The 23,056-nt window shown below is 32.5% G+C and overlaps 1 protein-coding gene across 2 annotated transcripts; it reads right to left on the reverse strand.

Moving 5' to 3' along the window:
- Nucleotides 1–6,251: 6,251 nt before the first annotated feature.
- LOC106670698 (serine/threonine-protein phosphatase alpha-2 isoform) lies at nucleotides 6,252–23,056 on the reverse strand. Of its 2 annotated transcripts, XM_014401244.1 has the most exons (8): nucleotides 22,956–23,054; nucleotides 22,729–22,874; nucleotides 22,383–22,514; nucleotides 15,451–15,681; nucleotides 15,157–15,371; nucleotides 14,969–15,082; nucleotides 14,314–14,457; nucleotides 11,603–11,999 (listed from the first exon to the last, which is right to left on the reverse strand). In XM_014401244.1, exons 2-8 carry the CDS (start codon nucleotides 22,781–22,783, stop codon nucleotides 11,838–11,840), a joined length of 1,053 nt encoding a protein of 350 aa, XP_014256730.1. In that variant the 5' UTR covers nucleotides 22,784–22,874; nucleotides 22,956–23,054; the 3' UTR covers nucleotides 11,603–11,837. The 2 variants fall into 2 exon arrangements, with proteins under 2 accessions (XP_014256731.1, XP_014256730.1); XM_014401245.2 differs by lacking the exon at nucleotides 11,603–11,999 and adding an exon at nucleotides 6,252–7,117 and having other exon boundaries at nucleotides 22,729–23,056.

A 23,056-nucleotide genomic window follows, 5' to 3' on the forward strand; every position in this document is an offset into this window, starting at 1 on the left:
TATTGATCTATTTTGAAACCTCTAGGATTAACTAGATTTCTTCGTTAAGCTTAAGGCATTTAATCTGATCCCAAAACTTTGTCAAGGACACCCAAGTGTATCCTTCAGGCCTGGGTGTTTCCTCTCCCAGGAGAAAATATCTCAGCCCAGCAATATCTGCACAGGTTTGTTTCTGCTGCTTCGAGTCTATGCATATGCCTCCAGAGTTTGCAGTCCAGCTATAACTCTAGTACTAACATTTCCCATGTTTAGTCGTTTCAGTGATGGGGATACATTCCCATTGAACCTAGGACTAATTTCTGGCAAGTTGGTATGCTCAAAAGGGTTCAAGGCTGATATTATTTCAATTTTCAATTTTTCAGTCTTCTCATTGCCCCTCTGCCCTAGTATCCAGACAAGGATAATTTTGTTATACCCAATGTCTGACAGGGGCTTGATGCAATACTAAATCCATTTATGCGATGGACTCATTTTTTCTTTCAATTTATCATTAATTTTTTTAAACGGTCTTGCATAAAAAAAAGGAAAAGATAAATATCAAAGAAACCTGTTACCCTTTTGGTCGAGATTTAAAGGAAATATAAAAGGAAAAAAAAAGGTGAAAAATGAAGACAAAAATCCACTACTGAACTTAAAAACGAAAGTTACCGCCTGCTCTGAAGAATTCTTCAATCTAGTGTATGTACGCCAAGAATGACTGGACTTTACCTTTGATGAGGTAGGTGCTTTTAGTCCAAATAAATGGCTGGTATATCTAGTCTTTGATATCGTTGGGTGTTCAATAGCCCCAGTGTCTGCCTGAAAGTGGCATATTGCCTTAGACTTCTAGTTTGTCCTTAGGTATCCTGACACATACTCAGTCTTAGTGCCATCTGTATATCGGGTATTTTGAGATTTTTTGATCAAATCTGAATTTTGGGGTCATGGCGTCAACAGGTGTCCATCCCTAGAACCTTTTTCTTCAAAGCTTTAGTTGCTCATTTTTATGGCTGTGAAAAGTGGATTTAGCCTCTCCCTGGACGATGATGTGTAGTGGTGATAAATCCAGTAGGGTTTCCAAGATAGCAATGGAGGTCATTCTAATCACTCAAGGAACGTTCAGGTAGCAATATAGCAAAATCTATTGTACTGTTTCCAACTATCCTCCAAACTGGCCAGGCAATTGGACTTTGTGCACAGGAGTTGATATAGAAGAAAATGAAAGGTGCACAAATCTAAATGCCTTATACAATCCTGGCAGCTATAAACATATTAAATGCTTTTAGTTAGCAAAGGGATTATAATTGTTGAAACTTATTTAATACTAAATTATTGAGTCCTACAGGGTAGCACCCTTCCTGAATGTAATGTGCACAGCTAACCTCCTTACCCATCCGACACAATTATTCATATTTTAGCAGATGAAACTGCTATCCTATTTTCCAATAAAGGATCCCAACCTCTCACATCGCTCCCTACAAGCTCCCCTATTCAACATTGAACTTGGTTGAAAATAATTGGCAAATAAATAAATGTTGACAAAAGTCAATAAATAACCTTCACCCTCTGATGTGAAATAATGCAATTTTGAGAATTGAAATGATGTAAAAGCAATGCATAATGAGTTCACTAGCTGATACAACAATTTCTGCTCATCCAAATAAAATATGCGCTTTAGTTCCCATCATATCAACAGGTTCTCCATCAAATTCAAATTAATTGTGGGAAAAATGTAAAGATTTTATGACTGAAGACACTTTGCATCAACATCGATTAGATTAAGATGTATTAACCATGACTTGCAATTTACATCAGAAATGTATAATAAAGCATTGGTTTTGAATGAAGGCAAGGTAATCGTTAATAAAGCATTGTCGTCCCATCCGAGAATGGCATCACCTAATCAAATAACTAGTGACATATTGATACACCGAATTACAACACAGTCAAACTTCAACGTCAATGAATTAAATATATTTGTAAGATCAAATATTCAAAAGTTACTTCAAGACAAAAACATGTTAATAATGTGATAATGTAAGGAACAAATGATGAAAGAGGTGGAATGTATGTGGGTGCCAAGTGGTAAAGGAAAAAATATTTCGTACTTAAATGGTTCTTGCAACCATGCACAAAATATCACGTTAGTAATCACATAATCTAGATTTTTGTCAAACAGCACATTCAGCACTTAAAAAAATTTCAACAACAGGAATGAGTTAAAGTACTGCAGCAATGCAAGATAATTATTTAGGATGAATGCACAATGGCATAAAAAATAGTTGGAAGCAATGGATCAAGCAAGATTTAAATTTAGTAGAACCAAATTCGGTGGTGCGCTAATGTTATTAGCAGGTGATTTTCGATGTGTTATTCCACATTTAACACCAGCTGCAAACAAAATCACAAGTCATCAATGGTTAAGTGAAGTATTAGCTGCAAAAAATGTAAATGTGAATTTCATTAATATCAGCACTCAGCATATATTACCAGCAAAAACCGCTACTTGTGTACAAATCAGTAGATACTGTTATAGATCAACATGAAGCAATGAATTATTCAACTGAATTTAAGAAATTCACTTGGTTTACCTGGATTGCCATCACACATCATTAATAAGAAAAAATGGCAAAAAGAGGAAAAATTCAAATGGTTGAAGGTTAAGTGAGGAGTTGGTGTCCGAGGGGAGTGAAGTCAAGTTAGCTCAAGTAGTTAGAGCAGCGGCACATTGAGCCGAAGGTAGTGGGTTCGAATCCCCCTCATGAAATTAGCTTTTTCATCTCAACAAAGACCTTAGATAAAAAAAATTATTAAACAATGTCATCGAAGCAATAATTTTAATTGTCAGTTTAAAGGAGATGTGCTAATACAACCATGTTTACCAATGACAACAGATATGCCAATTCAATTCAAACTACTGCAATTTCAAAATAAACAAGCTTTTGCAATAATGATCAATAATCACAAGGTCAATCATTGCAATTATGTGGATTGAATTTGGAGAATCCATGGACATCTCATGGACAATGTTGCATGGTCCAGAAAGTGAAGCGATTGATTTGTATATATGCCAAATGGAATCACCAAAAGCATTCTATATCCAAGAATATTGCAATAAACTAACAACTACTAATTTTAATAAAATAAAATAATTGATATCAAACTTTCAATTGTGTTCGTTTAACCAAGCAAAATGGGGTCGTCCAAAAGGCTCTTGCATGTCTACAATCTGTAGATGGCTGAGAACCTGAGCCAATAATGAGAAATTGTCCTAACCTGATTAAAGAATAGGTATCCAAATAAGTTGAGGCACAGGATCCTGCTCCTGGACCAGCTCGCATAGGTCACCCTTATGGATAGAAAGGTTGCTCAAAATGTCCCACATAAAAGAGTATGTTTAAGCATGCTGCAGAATTTAAGAACGGTTTTTGAGCACAGTAGTTTCTGGGTTCCATTTCTACTTTTTGGAGAATATGTTTTTTATTTATATAGAACTGTTTTATGTATTTTGTAAGTGTATTTATTAGGGTGAGAGGTCAATGGCGGAATATTTATGAAAGTACTCTATCGACCCTAATTTAGATTATTTTATTACTATGGTGTGTTGTAGACGGAAGAATATCAAATACTCCCCTGACTAATCAGAATGAGTACAATGTACATAGGTGTGAATGTATTTATTTGTGTGATTGTATTATAAATGTTAGTTAGTTTTAGCTTAGATTATATTTTGCATGCATTTCGGGCTGAAATGACCTAGCTATCAAAAGCTCCTTGGGCCTAGTTGGTTGGGAAGCGATGAACTCCTGGGCATTTGGGTTACTGAAGTATAGACTGTAGGGTCAGCACAGGAGTGACAATCTTTTGGGGTGAAAGTCCAATAGCACATCACATATTATATATTCTCAAAATTATGTGTAAAATAAAACTTTATTAGCCCCCTGGGTAACACCGGGTTCGGTATTTAATATTTAGTACCTATAAGCTTTGACCATATCTACATAAAAGCCAATTTTAACTGAAAACTTTGGATTTCAATTTCTAAAATTTAATAATATAAATGTATTTATTTGTTATTTACATACTTCAATGGAATCTAATAATATGAAAAAATAATTAATTGTAATATATTAATTGGTCAAGCGGACCACGAAATTAATGAATTTAAAAATATGAATAAGTGTATGTAAGAAATAATCTTATTAAATTAATTCTAAGAGGGTCTGTTGATATTTTGTCTATTTTTATTCTAATCTTTATATATTTATTAGTTTATATATCTAGCCATATGCAATTTATCATCTTTTGTGCAAAAAGAAGTTATTCTAAATATATCAAAATAGTGTGTTCTTTTGTAATTATATTGTTATATAAACACTTTTGCTTGATGCTAAAATAAAAAAATAACATAGTTACGTACTGTGAAGTTGAAGTCTCGATGAAGTGATTATCAAAATGGTTCATAAATAAGCTTGAACTATTTATTTAAACATAATCAGCTTTACAGTCCATGGATAGTTTTGTATACCATTTGTAATATGTACATTACTTTTTTCACAATATTTCTTTTCTTGTTTTAAAGATTTATTTCAATAAAACTTTACATTTCTTTAACAGGTTATTAAGTTATACATTTCATAACCTTGAAAATATAATACTACAATAAAGTAACCTAGTAAATAAAAAGTAGTGAGTACGCTACTTTATTGATAACAAGAATTATATTAGATTTTTTTTTTAAATTTTTTACCTTTCATTATTATTTTCCATAATATCCACAGCAAATAAGTTAAATATAAACATATTCTACATAATTTTATCACTACAAAAACATTACTTTCCCATAATGGGCCTCTAGAAAAGAAAATAGTTGGAATTATAGAGAATAAAGAAAAGGATAGTTTTTAAAACCATGTAGCCCTTTAACAATTAAACTGAAAATAAATTATTCAAAAAAGAGTAAATAAATAAGTTAAAATCGTTCTCCTGAATTCGAGTTGACCTCAGATAATTTTAAATATCAATCTATACGAGGTTAATACAGACAATATTTTATGAAAGAACAGACCTGATAATAACGTTAAAAAAGTTTTTAACTGCAATCTACAGCCTATTTTATTATTATTAATAGAACAAGAATTAAAAAAAAAAAGAAAAAGATAATCGATATACATTTTGTATATTTCTCTTGTAAAGCAGATAACAATTATAAAATTGTTCAACATAAAAAATTATAATTTTTTATTTAAAAAATCATCTACTTAATTAGTACAATGTAAAATTAACACAATCAGGCAAGTTTCTAACATGTAACATCAGTACATACCTTCGTTTTACAGATGTACAGTTAAATACGATCTTCGGGCAGTCTACCGTTCAACACAGACGCAAAATTATTTTGCCGCTTTCTTCAGAACATTGGATGATGGGATCGAAAATGTTAAACAAAATTAGCTTATCCCCATTAACGTTTATTATAAATGTGTGCCTCTCTAGGTCAATGAGTGTTGTTAATATAATGTACGTTGTTTAATACTAATTGTTATTTATTTAAACAAATTTAATTTATTCTAAAATATTGCATCAGGCATGACAGAAAAAAGAATTGAGTCGATGTAAAATAATTTTTCAAAAAGTCAATAGCCAATATTTAGTTGAACTCGAATTTGGAAACAATCAATTTCAAAAGTGCCATCAATAGATTAAAAAGCCTCTTATGAAAATGGGGGGCTGGGTGATGTTCTTTTGAAATTTTAGGAGCACGACAGAAATTTTAAAATTTAACACTTCAAAACTTCTTGTGTACTGATATTCAAAAACATTGTTTTGTTTTTTTTCTTTTTATAAGTAAGGCATTGCGAAGAGAGCTAGGGAGGAAAATCCAATTCGATAAAAGTCTAATTTTAAATTCATGTGAAATTTCTATCAAGATCAATTTAAAAGTGACAATAATTTCTTTTCAAAACAAAACTGTTAGTAAAAAATAAATAAATAAATAAATAAAATAAAATAAAAAATAAAACGGCATTCATTTTTGTTAAAAAAAAAGTCGATCTGAGAGAGCATTAGATAATTTTTAATGATTTATGGCTTCATATTAAAACATTATTATATTAAAAAAGTCATGTACAATAGATGGAAATAATGTCAAACCAAATTCACCATTTAACAAAAATTAACCTTGACAACTTAACCATTTGTTATTAAGGATGAGTTAAATCAAAGCTGATTAGATGTTAGTGTTTTTACCAAAATAAAAATAATATACTCAGATCATTAAAAAAAAATATATTTAAAAAAGTCAAATGACCCAATGAACAGAAATCAATTGTGTGGAAATGCAACTTATTTTGAGAGCAATATAAATTCATCAGAAACGTTTTAAATGAAGTAAAGAACGCAATGAACAATAATAAGAACTTTAAAAACACTTTGAACTAACTGAAATAAATCACAATTAATTACTGTTTCTTAGTAGAATTTTAAAATTGTACATACGGAAAAATATAATCAAATGGATTAAACAATGTTTTTCATTCTAAAATTTCAAATTTAAACTTGTATGGGTAAACATGATTTTGCTGAGAAATAAAAACAATTTGATATTCTACAAATATTTTTTTCTTTAAAAAAACAAAAATAAAAATCAATATGATTTAATGATAACTACGTTAACTGATTCAATCTCGTTAGCTTTAAGTTTAATATTGAGCCTTCTTTACTTTGTAGTGGATATGAAATGGATTAAAAATGAAACAGTACATATATCTACAATAATTTGTTGTAACCTTGTTTAGGGATGGTTGGTAAGCCTTAACGAACTTATGCAACATTAGGCTACCACAGGAGTAAATATTATGAAGATCAAATTAAAACTGACAGACTGAAATTTGGCAAAATTTTGGAATCGTTGGCTTGATTAACACAGCCACTCATAAACTTAATTATAGCTCCATAATTACAATGAATTTGGTAAACATAACCTAAAGACAGATGCCAAGAGAATTGCTGTATGAAATGGATACTAATTTACACCTATTTCCTATTTTTTCTTATTTTTGTTAGTGGCCCCACGAGGTGGAGTGACAGGGCGACCAGCATTCAGCCCTCCATAAGTAAATTTCCTCTTGTCAGCAGGCTAAAACAAAAAGTATTAATTAAATAAATGAGTCGTTATTTTAAACATGAAATTGTAAATTAATATAAATATAATAAATAATATGAACCATTTCTCTCTCTCTCTCTATATATATATATACATATTTATACGTACACTTCTTCGTCTTCGGCTATTGAATTACATTTTCAATTACAAACTCTGTTCTCTCTTCTTCCATTCAATTTCACTCAGTAGATTATGCCCACGTAAGTTATACATACGAAATAAAATGTTGGGTGTGTGCATTTTCAAATTTCAACTTTCACCCTTATAAAGGCGATCCCTTTATTTGCTTTAGGGTGGGAAAAGCCCTACTGAATGAGATTATTAAGAAAGAGGTAGTTGATCCTAAAAGTCAGTCTAGAATAAACTGTGACACTTACGACACGAAAGCAGATAAAATTAGGCTTGCTATAAGAGCTGGATCTTGGGCATAGAGAGATGGATGCCTATCGAAATTTATGTGGAATTTACGGTAATAACATAGTAACTGAACATACCAGTCAACAGAGGATTTTGCGTTTTCGTGATGGAGAGACACAAATCAAAGACCAATTTTGTTGTAGAATGAGTAATGAGCTTGAAAGTGATGACTTATTAGTGACATTGGAGGATGAGGACAAATTCATTGTAGCAGAGCTATCAGAGAGATTTCAGGTACATCACACAAGAGAAAGAAGAATCCAATAAGGTTATGTTGTAAAACTCAATTCATGGGAAAAAAAGGAAGACCATAGGCTTGTTGCATATCCCACCTGAATCCCACCTAAATTGGAAGGGTGTATGTCCTATTTGGACACTAGGGATGAGTATTGGGTCCTTTACAAAAATGTTAAATGCCAAAAGACCATTTGCACGAAGAATGAAACGCCACCGTCCAATATCAAGAGTACGATTGCCCTATCATAAGGTCCTATAGGTGGAGGTATATTGGATATATAAGTTATATGAAAGTGTTACAATGCAATCAAACCCTTATAGCAGAAGGTCTATTGAAAGAAAATGTCCAGCCCTGGTCAATAGGTGCATCACAGATTTCTCTCGTCTAAGTCATCAGCTTTTACAAAAAGGGATATTTTAGCTAACATAACATTTGCAGTATTTTATGTAAAGCAAAGGAAATTATGTTTTGGATTAAAAATATACTACATTTATAATTGGTAAAGTTTACCTTTATGAAAAGTGAAAAAACCTATGCACACACCCAATGTAAATAATACTGAGATGCTACTCAGTAACACTACTGCATAAAAAAAAAACCTAATACAATAACCCCCACATCAGCTAAGTAATTTTTACGTTTATTTAATTTCTCAGAAAATAAAATGAGTTAAAAGTTATCCCCAAACACCGCAAAATTGAGGAGTGGAATGAAGTAGTTAATGATGATAAAAATGTATTTACTTCGCTTAAAAACTCAAGGCTAGTACAACTCGTAGACAAAATAGCGCAACTCATGTCTACAGACAAAGTTCTGCAATTGTCTATACACAAATCGGGAATAAATCACTTGTTTCGAAACTACCTGTAAACAAAAATCGCAAGTCTATGATCACCCAGCTCGGATGGAAAATTTGAGACATGTTGCACATATCATAGTGTGGAGGTTTATCTGAATCTTGTTTCTTGCCTGCATATTTTATTTCCAACCAAAACTAGCAAATTTTCAAAATCAGTGGAGGTTAGTCATGTCAAATTTCTGAAACCTGAACTATCTAGCCATGTCAAATTTCTGAAACCTGAACTATCTTCTAATTTTAATTTTTTCAGAAGAGTCAATCCGAATGTAGGACTGTTCCTTGTCCACTGATGTTTACGATTAATTTTCCCTTTTAAAATTGCACAAGCAGCCAAGCCGCTATCTCATGTGCCATGTTATCGCAGAATCTAGTTTAACTGAGCTGTGCAGATGTGGATGCGTGACAAAGGTTCTAGATCATCTAGGATTTGTTCCGCAAAAGTCTACAGATAAAATCGGTGGTTTTTCTATAGACACTGACGCGATTTTGTCTACGAGTATTGTATTACTTCGTATTTGTGTATTAGACTTTAAATGTGTTCAGTATGTTCTTGTGTAAAGTATAAAGAATAAAAAACTTTTAGTAAAAGGATTTTTAAAAAACATGTTAAAGGTAGTAGAAATAAAAAAGATACAATAAAAAGAAGATTAAAAAAATCATTTGTTGTTATTCAATCAAAGCTGCTGGGATTATTTTCATTTAAATGTTTCAAAATCCATAAATTTTCTTTAAGTTTCTGTTTAGCATCCCACTGTTCAAATATGATCATGAACCGTTAGTAAATTGTTGTTACTTTATTTGGTCATTACAATTTATACACAAGCATTATAATTAATTAATGAATTGCGATGTATGAAAGTTAATAAAATATATATAAAAGTTAAGTTAATAAATAACTTTATAGCTTGGTGAGAAGCATATTGAAAATTGTTTGTATTTAATAATTATTTTTTAGAGGAAATTAGTATTAAAGTTTAAAAATTGGGTTCTAGATTAAATAGAGACATATTTTTGTCTAAAAAAAATCAATAATATGCAATTTTCAAATTTAAGTACCAAAGAAGAATGGGAAAAAGGGAAAAGCCCCTCTGTTGAGAACGGCACCATCTGCTGGTACACTCGACAGATTTAGTACGCAGGACGGAATGAGGGCAGGAACCTATGGGAAAATACACCAGTATCTTCCTACATGAAGTCCACGCAATTGAGAGATGTACCCAGTTCAATCTGAACGAAGGTACAAAAACAAGAATATAGCTATCATGCCATATACCCACGCAGTCATCAAAGCACTAAGTTCAAACATCATTAGCCCAAAGATGGTACTGAACTGCAAAACTAATTACAAAACAATGCCACCTCCATGGGTACCAGGACGACATGGGGAGGTAAAGAACAATGAAAGAGTAAATACGGCCATACAGCTGATAGATCCTGAGCCCTTCTGTGGAATAGGGTTTTGAACTGTAAATTAGTACCTTTAACTTACTAACCAAATGGCTTGGATTGTCATAAGACGGCTCTCCCCACCTGACCAAATGAAGGAGCCTGGAGAGTCTTAACTGTCCCCACCTGGAGACTGGAGAGATGTACCCAAGCCCGGCCCACTCTGCTACCGATTATCACGAGAGATGTACTAATTTGTACCTTCCCTTATTACTTTATTCTATGTTATTTTTCTATACTTCCTTGTTTAACTATTTTACTTGCTGAATACACGAACCTTACCCTCTCCTATGCTGACTGGTCTTGAACATTAATTTTTTACCTTTTATGTCTTAAACTAAGGTGTTTTTCTACGTTCTCATTTCTCTTAATCTTTGGCTTATGCCTGGTGCCTAAGTTGGTACAAATTCTTTTTTATATTTTTCATACTATGAATTCACTCACTGAACATAAAAACAATTCAAGAAACTTCCAGTTAATTTTAAAGAGGAAAAAATGACAGAATGCATTAAAAAAAAAAATCGAATCCAGACGGGATTCTTGAAAAGTCATTGCGGGCTGAATTGGCATCTGAAAAAGATTGTATAGCCCATCATGGCTCATACTGATTCTGCAAAGTTGCAGAGGAGACACCAGCCCGCCTACTTACAAACTGACGCATGTTTGTAACATTCTGAAATTTTTTTGATGTTTGGGAATGTCACACAAACAAATACAACAATTATAAATGTTATGATTATGTTTTGAATTTAGCAACTAAAGCATATTCGGTCAATTAATTCTTGAAACAAAATCAGACAAGGGGTCAATGAAAGAATGTTGGAAATGGTTTAACAAAATGAAAGCCTTTGAAAAGGAAGAAAGGTAAAAATACTAGGACCAGAAGTAGCCAAAAATGAAAAAAATATTTTTCCCAAGTGAATAATATAACCAAAACAAGGAGATTAAGAATCCATGGACGAATCATATATACGAATCATTGAATTAAGGGTATTCGGCAGCCTTTGAAAAAAGAATTTCTGGAACTAAAATTCCAAATAGAAGCGGAGAAAGAAGAACTGATTGTTCCTCAAAAAAACACTGTAAATTTTACCAACAAGAACTAAAACATAGCATAGGGCAGTAAAAAAAAAAAAGGAAACCTTGCTTAGCACAAATTTCACTTGACAGAAATTGACAAGGAACAAGGTTAAGCAAGGTATGACTGTAGAGTAAACTAGTTACAAAAAAATTGTCTGTCAGTCTTTCTATTTGTTTATATTGTATATTAACTAATGCATATAAGACATTTGTGTGATTATTCTGTTTCCATGAAAAATTTTTAATTGTAGTACCATGAATTTTCACACATGCATTCATTTATCTAATGTGATTCTACACCCTATAAAATAAGTAAACTAATAAATCTATTATCATAATAAAGATTAACATGTAATAGAAGAAACCCAATTATAAACAAAATAAAATATATAATATTTATATTAAAAAAAAAAAAGTGTCCCCGCGTTTTACCGTGTATTTTTTTGTATAACACGCTTAAATGTCTAAAAATTTACATCTGTTGACAATATGTAAGTATAGTTAAATACTGTGGGGCAGGCTAAAATGCGGCCATTGACTTTCATCCAACATCAATTGCGACAGTTGCAGATGTCCGAGGTGTTCATTTTAATTGATCACCGTTATGCAGAGCATCTCCATTATGTCTGGCCGCCCACATATTGTATTGAAAACTATTTTGTTGTCTGTTTAGACGGTTGGGCTGTCCTATTTGTTACAGTTAATGAAATTGTGGCTAAAGACTGGTTCTCTGAAGGACCACCAAGAGTGGTGCTTGTGGTGTAAACTGTGCTTCCAGCGTTCGGAACAGTAGCTGACCTCGGAGTGTTTCGTGGCTAAAAAAATATAAAATGCTCATTTTTTTTGTTAATTGAAAGCATTAATTCTAAACGTAAGTTTTGATATAAACAATGGTATACAAGATGTTTAAGAACATAACTATGTTCCTTGTTAACAAAATGCGCAACCATGGCTTATTGAAACTATATGTAATTATTTTTACCTCCATATTTTGCCTGTAAAGAATCCCTACGGTGTTTATGTGTGTGTGTGTAATTTGTAAGCATTATTCAAATTAATAAATTCAGAAAGAGTAGAAAGAAACTCAACTGTCAGTGTTTTTCCACATGTTTGGTTTATTTAAAAAAAAAGATAATATATATATAATTTTTTTTACATTATCACAGCGGATGATACGATTTTCAGGCTTTGAAGAATTTTCTTCTTCTACATACCAATCAGACACTTTCTCTATCGCATGTGCCTGTTGTCAATGTTATGCATGAACGTATGTACACATATTTCAGGTTTTTTAATGAGAAAAATACAATGTACAGTAATATATATACATAAAGTTTATTCCACTCAGGAAAACAGTACGTACATACATCAACAGGTTTGCACCTATATACAACATCGAAACAAATGAGAAAAAATTATTAGGGGACTAAAAGAGATAAAATTGATTTAAAAAAATTAAATTCCACAGTTAGAAGTAGATAGTGATGAATCAGCGAAGTTTGCTCTTTCAACTTTCTCAAAGAACATTGTTATTGCAGGCTACTTTGTCTGATTTTTCAACTGGTAGAAATTTTGTTGTAGTGGGTCCACTGCTTGAGTTAGCTGTTGTGTTATGTTGATGCTTTGTTCCACTATTGGATCATATTCTATGATTTTGTCTTTCTGACAAATAATCTGGAATGCAGTATGGTCTTAAGGAAAACCAAATTCAAATGTTACAGCCAAGTTTTCGACCTGTTTTAAGGTAATCATCGGGACAAAATAATCTTAAATATGTCTACAAATTGACATAATTAAGTTTTTAATTGACGATTTAAAATTTCTTTGAAATAAACCTCAACATTGCCAAGGACTGTGATGGACATTTTACAGGCAAAGTCCAAAAAACAGCAATCAAAAGTATAACATAAACAAAACAATAATCTAAAATAAATTAGATAAAAGTAACATGATATAAAATAAAATAATGCGATAAAAGATTAGAACGTTAAGAGTTAATATATAGAAACAACACATAAGAGCATGAAGCATTAGAGTTCTTTTTAAAATATATAAAGAGTCTGAGAAAAAATCACCATCTGCAGGAATTGAGTTTCCCAGGGAGGTGAGACGGCTGTGTAATGCCTCGTGTAACCGGTGTGATGGTGCTCCATAAAAAAAGTTTGAACTCCTCTCAAAAGAAGTTTAGTATCTCAAAGGCCAAGACTAGAGAGAATCTTCGGAGAGACAAGCAAAAACTGTCTGTCTGATGAAGATTGAAGCCCAGTAAAAAGAAGCCAATCATCATAGGGAAGGTAATTAGGGGTGAAGAATTAAAAGACTCTTTACATAGTAGACAAGATCTAGTACATTGGAAAGATGCAACTAGATTAGTCTCAATTTTAAGAGATGGATCTCAGACAATACTAGAATACTCAAGACCAATGAATTATATAAGACTGCAGACCAATGAATTATTTAACATTTTATTAGCAAAGTGATTACCTAAATCTGAAGTAAAATGTTTCACAAAAGAAATTCTTTAAAGCCTTACTTCTAATTTGGAAACGTGATCATGAAAATTACATTTACTATAAAAAAAATGATACCTAAGTCATTTATTTTGTCTATTTTATCCAAATAAAGACCACCGATGTGATACGACCAGGAATGACAATCTTTCAGTTTAGAAGACAGATTAAATTTAATGCATTTGCATTTTGGTCCGTTGACACACATATCATTATCACAACACCAGGTAAAGAAAGCATTTAAATACAATTTAAATAATCCACAGTGCGTAGTGGAAGAAATGTTGGAAAATAACTTGTCTAAAATCTAACTAAAATAAAGCATGAAGAAAAATTTTCATCAAGACCATTCCGTGATCGAGATTATTCGTGAGTAAAGTTATCGATACATCAACACTTGAAACAGAAATTTTGTCTTTCAACTTTTGAGCTAATCAAAAGATTTCTCCTAATTTTTTTATTGATCTACTATTTTATCCTCTTCTGTAGTTGATTTGATTCGTACTTATTCCTCACAACTCAACGAGAGGGGCAATCACAGATGAGTGGAAGCGGGGATAATGAGAGTACTGTACTCAATAATTATTAAGAACTTAACACATGGTGAAATATCTCTTACCTTGAGGATCTGGAAAGAACACATAAGCGTTTCATCGACTGACATCATAGCTCCTGCATTGTCGAATTCACCACAATAATTAGGAGCCGAGAACAATGTAACCAGTTGTCTCTTTGCAAAGAACTCATATCCATCCTCAACAACCTACAAAGCAAAACATTAATGTAAATGAGATTCATTTTTGTCTTTTTCCAATAGTTTATAGGGAAGACAAATTTAAGATTTTTACTAAAAAATGTCTTTTGCTGGATGGAGTTGTACATTTGACAATTTTATCATCCTACACATTAGACACTGCATTCTTGCATTATCATCTTTGTAATTAGTGATAAAAATGACTGTTATTTGAAAAAAAAAGAAGAATTTATACTTCAAAATTATACAATTTGGAGACAAAAATATATCCACATAAAATTGTTATAGATATGTTTAGGCAATATTATTTTAGACAAACTTTTTTTTTCTTTTTTGTCAACCAGTTCAGACATTGAAAGGAATTACGTCTAGGAATATAGGGAAGTGAATAGGTAGGTACATAAGAACAGTAAGAAGAGTCAAAAAGACACTCCCACTGGAGAGTTAAGGACATTTGAACAATGTTCTATAAATTGCATTAGTTCTTCTTAGTAAATTTATTAAATAAAATAAAGCTTGCCTGGTGGGCACGGCATATTAAGTCAAAATCGTGTTTATGGAGAAATTTAGCAACCACTTCAGCGCCGAATGTAAAGGAGACTCCTCTATCATTCTCTCCCCAACCCAGAGTATCCTGAAATTATTGAAAATTCGTTAATAAATTATTATGCGCAAGTGTGAGCCTTCATGCCGAAAATATGATCGTACTTTATCTGGATCGGACCATAGCAAATCACAAAGCAAACCCTGATCAGGGACATCAGTCGGCCTCATGATCCTTCGAATTTGTTCCATACTTTGTAAATCTGGACTCAGCCCACCATGACAACAGAAAATCTTTTCATCAACAATTGCAGCAACCGGTAAACAATTGAAACAATCTGTGAACGTCTTCCACAATTTTATGTTGTATCGTCTTTTGCCTGCAATAGATTTAAAAAAATTTGTTTGGCGATTTTGTTTACAACACAGGATTTGCTTATGTATGACGCGACAGCTTACATTCATCATAGAAACCATAAATTCTGTTGATGCTGGCACATTCATGGTTTCCTCTTAAAAGAAAGAAGTTTTCAGGGTACTTGATTTTATAAGCCAACAGAAGGCAGATAGTTTCCAATGATTGCTTGCCCCTGTCCACGTAATCACCCAAAAATAAATAATTGGACTCCGGTGGAAACCCTCCATACTCAAATAAACGTAGCAAGTCATAATACTGTCCATGAATGTCACCTAAAACAAAAAAAAATCTTTCAATTGGTCATCATGATTTTATTTTGGTTTACAACCGGGTTGAAGATCATATCATCAAAGTCAACCTTTGTATTTTATTTTGCTCGGTGAAAAGTTCATCATAAAAAATCAAATTGGTTTTGCTGCAAAAAAGACCATTTGCTCTGATCATCTAACAGATTAAAATAAATTTAACCAGCCTTGGAAACACGCCAGATGTTAATCTTCCAACTAGTAGTAATTATCTTAATTGTTGGAAAAATGCTTCATATAAATAGTAGAATTAACAAAAGCAGTGTTAAGATATAATCCAAACCACATAAAAATTAAATCCAATAAAATTGATTGATAATTTAAGACGGGCATCCAAAATTAAAGAAGTTTTAAATAAAAATCCCTAAATATGTTTTTAGCAGATGATTAATTTTCCTTAATGGGTTATAAGTATTGTAACAAAGGTTTGAAATAGAACTTAGCATTTAACAGTAAGGGGAGATAAGAGACGAGAATTTTCATACAAATAGATCTATTGTAAAAACAACCTGTGAAAATCTTTTATCAGTTTTTCCCCCTTTAAAAATGTATAACTCAATAGATTCAATCAATGCCCAAAATCCTGAATGGGAATTTGATAAACATTTATAAAGAAACAGATAATAATAGAAAAGGTTATTATTACCGATCTGATTTATCTTCAAAATTGCAAGTTATGAATAAGATGACTAACTACCCCAAATTCCTTTTCGATGATTTAAATCTTGTTTAAGAATATACAGGTTACAGGATGATAACGAAACTCATTCAAATAAATAATGTGGTTAGCAAGAAGTGAATATGAATTTTTAAACTATAATCACAATCTAAGATCAATGAGCCTACTAAATTAAATGAGTTTTATACAATTTTACTAGCAGCCACCCCAGCTTCGATCGGGTATTATGAAAATTTGAATAATTAATTGGAAATTTGTTATTTGTATAGAAACTTTATTTTTTGGTTTACATTCTTTTTATTTTACAATGCTTTTGAATATACTTTTTTTCCTGCGTTTGATACCAATATATATATATATATTTTATTTTATTTTTTTTTTAACGAGGGTTCGCAACAGCAGAGGTTATATCAACCCTTGGGGTGCCGGTATTTTTGAAAAAAAGCCCATTTGTAAGAATGTCGGGTTCGAATGCAGGGCCGCTGGATTCGAACCTGGGACCTTTACCTTACAGTGATGAGCGCCGTGTCAACGCCTAAACCGTTGAAGGCCCCGATGCCCCCAAAACAAATTAAAATTTATAAATTTACTATCCAAGATAATACTTCTGATTCTTGATAAACCGACATATGATTATCCGTTTGTCCTTGTGATTTATTAATCGTTATAGTGAAAGATAGTTTAATAGGGAATTGTAATATCTTAAATGTAAACAGCAAGTCCATTGGAATACTACGTATATGGGCCTTTTGCCCAGCTGCACGCCCTAGTATAAGTATAATTGCTTCGCCTTCAACTAGATGTCAACTCCCAATTGAATGGTATACCGGTCCTTGGATTTGATGGTATAAAATTACCTTCACATATTTCTTTTTCATCAAATGATGTAATTTGAAAAAGAGTGGTGTACTAGTATTTCATAAAAAAATGTGCAAACAATGGGGATAACATTAACAGCTACATCATAATCTATTTGGTTCATCAGCCCACTTTTTGCATTGCAGCTATTGCACACTTTATCCATTTTACCTATTTGAAAGTCATTAAAATGAGCATAATCGATGATATTATAACGAAATGCTAACCCACTACCACTCCCTTTTAACTCATTTTTAACTGATTGTGTTCCCTAGATCTAGTGGAATGTATTCCTGCTCGATAATGCCCTGTTCGACACCATTTTCTGTACCTTGAGTTGCTAAACTGAGAGCATTATTACTATCCAAATAATTTTGTCGTTCTTCTGTCTCATTTAGCCTCTGAATTTTTTGTTTCCTTGAGGCAGAGGTATGTCTACGTTTCGGGTGGGTTCATCCAGCACTGTTATGCCGCATGTTATGTTTACCATTTACGAAAGAACGGGATGCTTTCACAACAAAGAACAAAGATTTGGCTAAAAATATTAATACTACTTTTAAAAAAACTTGGGGGAGGGGGTTTCTTCTGTCTTTTTTCTGCAACCCCTCCTCCAACCAGTCCTAAAACGGCTCACACAATAACATAGAAAATTTCACATCTTTACTTCATTACTTGATACTGCAATAATAACATGACAGAACTATGTCTATGTCCGTCCTTTTTGTATCTCCCTAAGGAACGCATTTAAAAAAGAATATAAAAATCAAAATCGGACCAGTAGATTTTGGGATTACCTCTAACATACAAACCAAATTTCTCTCTTTATTTTGTTTGGTCATTTTTGTCCTCTTTTTATTTTTTTATTTTTTAGTTTGACCATTTTGATAATTACGACCAAGGGTAACAGTCGAGCATCATTGCAACAGTAAAAGGCTTGGCATATATAGACAATATTTTGGCATGTTATTGGACCTGTGCATAATTTTGCAGAATGGCAACAGGCAGAGATTGCTGTTCCGGTACCTCAGAGCTATAGGGATTTTTAAATGAATGTAGTATTCATGTATTGGTATGAATGTAATTTATTAGCGACAAAAGAAAAAGATAGTTTTAACCCTCCCTGAGAAATACCGAGTACTCTGGGGTGACTTTGTAACATTTGGAGAGGAAAAGTAATTTATTAACAAGAATGTAGGGGTTCAACCCTGCCACGAGGAATATCGAATGAGTGAATGTGACCAGACTTTGTGGTCATGTATATACGTAATATGCACACTTTTATTTTGTAGTTGACAACCTGAGGTACAAATGAGGGGCTAGAATTTTAGGATATCAACTTAGTGTTTCATACAAAAGTAGAGACAGTAGGCTGCAAGCCGAAAAATACGCACGAAAAACCATAAAAAGAAGTAAAAACATACAGAGGGCTAGCAATGACCTCAGCTGTTTGTAGGCACCTATAATTTCCCACATTATTATTATTACTACTATGGATGACTGCTCAAAATACAAAACGTGTCCGTAGTTTCCTTCTGAAGGTGACAAGCGTAGGGTGACAAATATAAAATATGATGAAGATCAAGTTAATGATAAATTAATCCGTATATGTTTAGCGGTCATAATTGACCATATTAATTATATCAGTTAATTAATCTTTTTATCTGTCTTGGTTGAGATGAAAAAGTTAGTGTCCCCGTTTGTGATACTAACTTTTTCATCTCAACCGAGACCTTGGAGGAAAAGAACAATTAATTGAATGATTGAATGATAAACATTTAACTAATGGTACACCATCCTATAAAACAGCAGAAAAGCAAATCTCAAGCTTTTCTGTAACTAAGTAGTATGAATTTAAAATTTTCAGATTAAACAAATAAATTTTTATAACTATTAAGGAATACAAAGATTAAAATGCTGATTTACAAATATCCGTCTCAATAGTAAAATCATTATTCATTCAACTAGCTTAGTAACTGACTTTTATAGATAACATTTATTTGAGAAAACAACTTCCTATATTAAGTTAAATGATTGCCAACTAAGTAGGCCTGAGTCATACTTCAAAATAAACCAAAATTAATAAAATATTACCTAATATCAATGGTACAAATGTCATTTGGTATAAAATTATTTCACCTTTAACATTATATTTTTCTATTTTTTTCCTAAAGCATTTGTTTTACTTTAAATTTTAAAATTAGATGTTCTATTAAGTCTCAAGGTGAAGTAAATCTCAAAATTTTACTACAATACAAATACTAATTAAAGAATAAGTATTATGAGTAATATTCATTGCTCATTTATTTTAAACAAGGAAATCTTCATCAAATGTTGACTTACAAATAAAATAAAACTTTTTAGGTAAATGATTACCGACAGACCTGATAAGTTGGTGCCTAAGGGACAGATGTCACAATAGCTCAAGTGGTAGAGCACTGGAGTACTAATTCAGAGTTGTGGGTGCGGGTCCCACTCGTGACACTAATTTTTCATTTCAATCACACTTTACATAAAAACAATTAATCATTTAATTAAGAATAAAAACACTATGGTTAAGAGGACCAACAAAACCATATAAATAAAATGATAAACCCATACATCAATAACAGCTCCTTGTGGCTAATTTGTGTATCGCCGAGAATCCATGATTTACAAAATGATATTTCATTATGTAATCCACTCTTTTTGTTTTGTGTTAATGCCAGCCAATATGCAGTTTTCCTCTTTTGCACTTCTCACCAAGCCCGTCATCTAATTGCACATTGTATCAGCTTTGACACCAGAATATCTTATGTTTTATCATTTCTCTTCTTACTAGGGTAATCTGTCACTAGAATGATTTGACAAGACCTTTAATACATAAAAGCAGTGCAAATATTGTTTGGCTTGTCCATAGTAAAAACATTAGGAGAATTTTTACATTTTATTTTACATAATTTCTTGTTGCATTTTTTCTACAGTGGTTGAGAACTTGTTAAATTTGAAAAAAAAAGTTAACAAATTTATAGTGCTCCCTCAGTAAACCGAACTAATCATCACTGAGGGGGAATTTGGATTATTAAAAAATTTGGATTAGTTTGTAAAAAAAAGGTACATTATATAGAAGAAATCAATTTCAACACAACACTATTATTAATGCTGACACAAAATGTGAAACCTATTGGAATACTGTCAGTTTTTTATTTTAAAAAATCCTGTTTTAATTTATTTAACATTTTCTTCATTGTTTCTTCCTTTTCTTCGCTCATGTTTATGCAGTAGGTATATTATGCTTAATACCAGAAAAATGTATACTGATCTACATTTCAATTTTTTTAGTAGAAAAGGGAGATGAGGGATTCACAGAACAAAAGAAATTTTTTTAAATTCGTTTAGTCTAAGCTGATCTTGATCTTTTGTATGACTCTCCTTCTCACTCAAACACTCATTCTCTCTCACTCACTCTTTCTTTCTCTCTCTCTCCTCTCTCTCTCTCTCCCTATGTTTCTCTCATTCACTTTATCTTTTTCATTCACTACTCACTCACTTTCTCTCTTGTCTTTTTTCTCTCACATCCTCTCCCTCATTCTTCTTTTCTCTCATCTGTTTCTATTAAAATTCTGACCCTTGAATTTTTTCCAGTTCGGAGTATCAAAGTTTCAATTAGGGAGAGAGTTAATTTTACACCCTGCCTATTTGTTTCTAATTAACATTTAGTTTATTTAACGATACACATGAAAATGTAGGTAAGAAAAGGTTGGAACTTCTTTAATGTATCGATGTCAAAGAACATTTGTAAAACCTATTTTGTTATTGTTCTTGAGTTATTCAGCTGTTGGAATTCATTATTTTCTATTATACAGTCAAGGTGAAGCTGCCCCAGGTAACGAACAATACCCGGAGCCAACTATATAACAGAAAATTGCTTTTATTATTCTTTTCTATATACATATTGTTTAACCCATTCACGACGGTCTCAATAATATTGCTCTTCGTTCCACGAGTGAGGTATTGAGAGCAGGCGCGCTCATTCTTATCTCTATGCAGGTACTTAGAGTATAATATCGAACTCTACCATCATTCGAGTTCACAAAGTAGTGTGCTATTTAGATTTTTATTTTTAGCACTAGTTAAAGTGGGAAAACGATGCCGTTTTAAGCAACACACCGCTTCTTTGAACTTTCATCTAAAATTGAAGAGAATAATGCGAGATATCACGTTCGCAGTGCCTCACTTGTGGAATGATGAGTCAGTGTCTGCCCTGAATGGGCCTTATCAACAAAACTACTGGATAATATAAATTAATCCAATATCCCTTTAGATTTAGCAATATTTGAAATTGCAAGTACAACAGAGTACTTTGATTTATGAGAATGATTATTACTGAAGAAAAAACCATCGATTTTACAAGTTGAGTCATTCAACTGTACTGATGCAATCAGACACACTATTCATTTACATCATCTAAATCAAAATTGTGATCTATTTACGACATTAAAAGAAACGATAAAACTAATGGACAAATACAGTCATTCTGTCAATGTATTAATTTTGGAAATTTAAATTTTTAACCAGAGCATTGTTTCGCCTGAAGGCATGAATCTGGACACCATCGCATATCCCTGTGTTCATCGAGTTCGTTAAAAAAAAAAAAAGTCAGAAAGCACAAATTTGTTCCGCACTGGCTCGGAACGCTTTTGCCACTCGTTTAGAACCGCCTTTACCATTAAACTATCGGCTATTTCAATCGACACAATATCTTATCAACAAAAATTTTATTTACAATTAACATGATTCTTTGTAACTGTAAAAACTGTTAAGAGTACAAGCCTTGGTGTATAAATTAGATTCAGTTATTATTAGTTCGATATGTAAGGCATGAGCTTTAACAAAAAACAAAAAACAAAAAAAAAATGAAACCTATGTGATAAATGTACAAGTCAAAAGGTGCAGAAGAAAATCTTTCGCTGAAGATAGTAACAATATGACATTTAGTCTTTGAGCTTAAATGGAAAGATTCTAGATTCATTGACAGTTAGGAGAAGTTGGGATTTTATAGTTGGCAATGTAGTAACAGACAATTCGTCCCGATAAATGAATAAATGTGATTAATTATTAATTAATTAATTAAAAGGAACGTCAATTGACTTACCGCAGATCTTTAAAGGTGCCTCCAATTCTAGAAGAATGGGCTGCGACAGGAAAATCTCCCTCGATTTAAGGCAGAGGCCTCGGATTTCGCTCTCTGTCAACTGGACAGTCTTGCCCGGGCGGGCTCCTCGCACTACAATCATACAATGCCGTTAGGTTCGAACCGTAAGGCGAATTCATTATTGGAAAGAGCCGCGTTCAAGTAGGCGGCCAGGGCGCGGAAAACATCCGGACGCACATCTCTAAAACGTCGGACCGAATGGGGAAAAACGGGCAAAACCGTCCACTCGTCTCTTTAACGGACGTTAATCCCATTAATATTGAAATAAAATCATTGGATAAGTTACCTTCTAACAGCCGTGCGATGATGGTGTCAATATTTAACTTATCAGACTCTGCCATGTCTGTTTATTGTGGTGTGGTGCAGGACTGAAGAGTGTCAAGTGTAAATAATTATACAGGTAAATTTTGATGCGTGTTCACCGGACTTGAGCTTGCGTCGAAATGAAATTAATTTGATATTGTAAGTATTGCTATGGTAATCGAATGCAAATTAAATGACAAATGAACGTACTAACAGACGGCCAAGTGCCAACCTCACGACCGACTGACTCTATTTTTTCACTCTTTCGTCCCTCCCAAAGCGCGATCAGGTTGACGACGCCATGATCATTT

Source organism: Cimex lectularius, unplaced genomic scaffold (assembly GCF_000648675.2).
Source record: "Cimex lectularius strain Harlan isolate CLEC.00 unplaced genomic scaffold, Clec_2.1 scaffold235, whole genome shotgun sequence".
Lineage (NCBI taxonomy): Eukaryota > Metazoa > Arthropoda > Insecta > Hemiptera > Cimicidae > Cimex > Cimex lectularius.

Coding starts and splice junctions, on each gene's coding strand:
- LOC106670698 (XM_014401244.1), bottom strand. CDS start 22,783: ATGGCAGAGTCTGATAAGTTAAATATTGACACCATCATCGCACGGCTG. Junction 22,515..22,728: donor CATCGCACGGCTGTTAGAAG/GTAACTTATCCA, acceptor GTATGATTGTAG/TGCGAGGAGCCCGCCCGGGC. Junction 15,682..22,382: donor GGCACCTTTAAAGATCTGCG/GTAAGTCAATTG, acceptor TTTTTGTTTTAG/GTGACATTCATGGACAGTAT.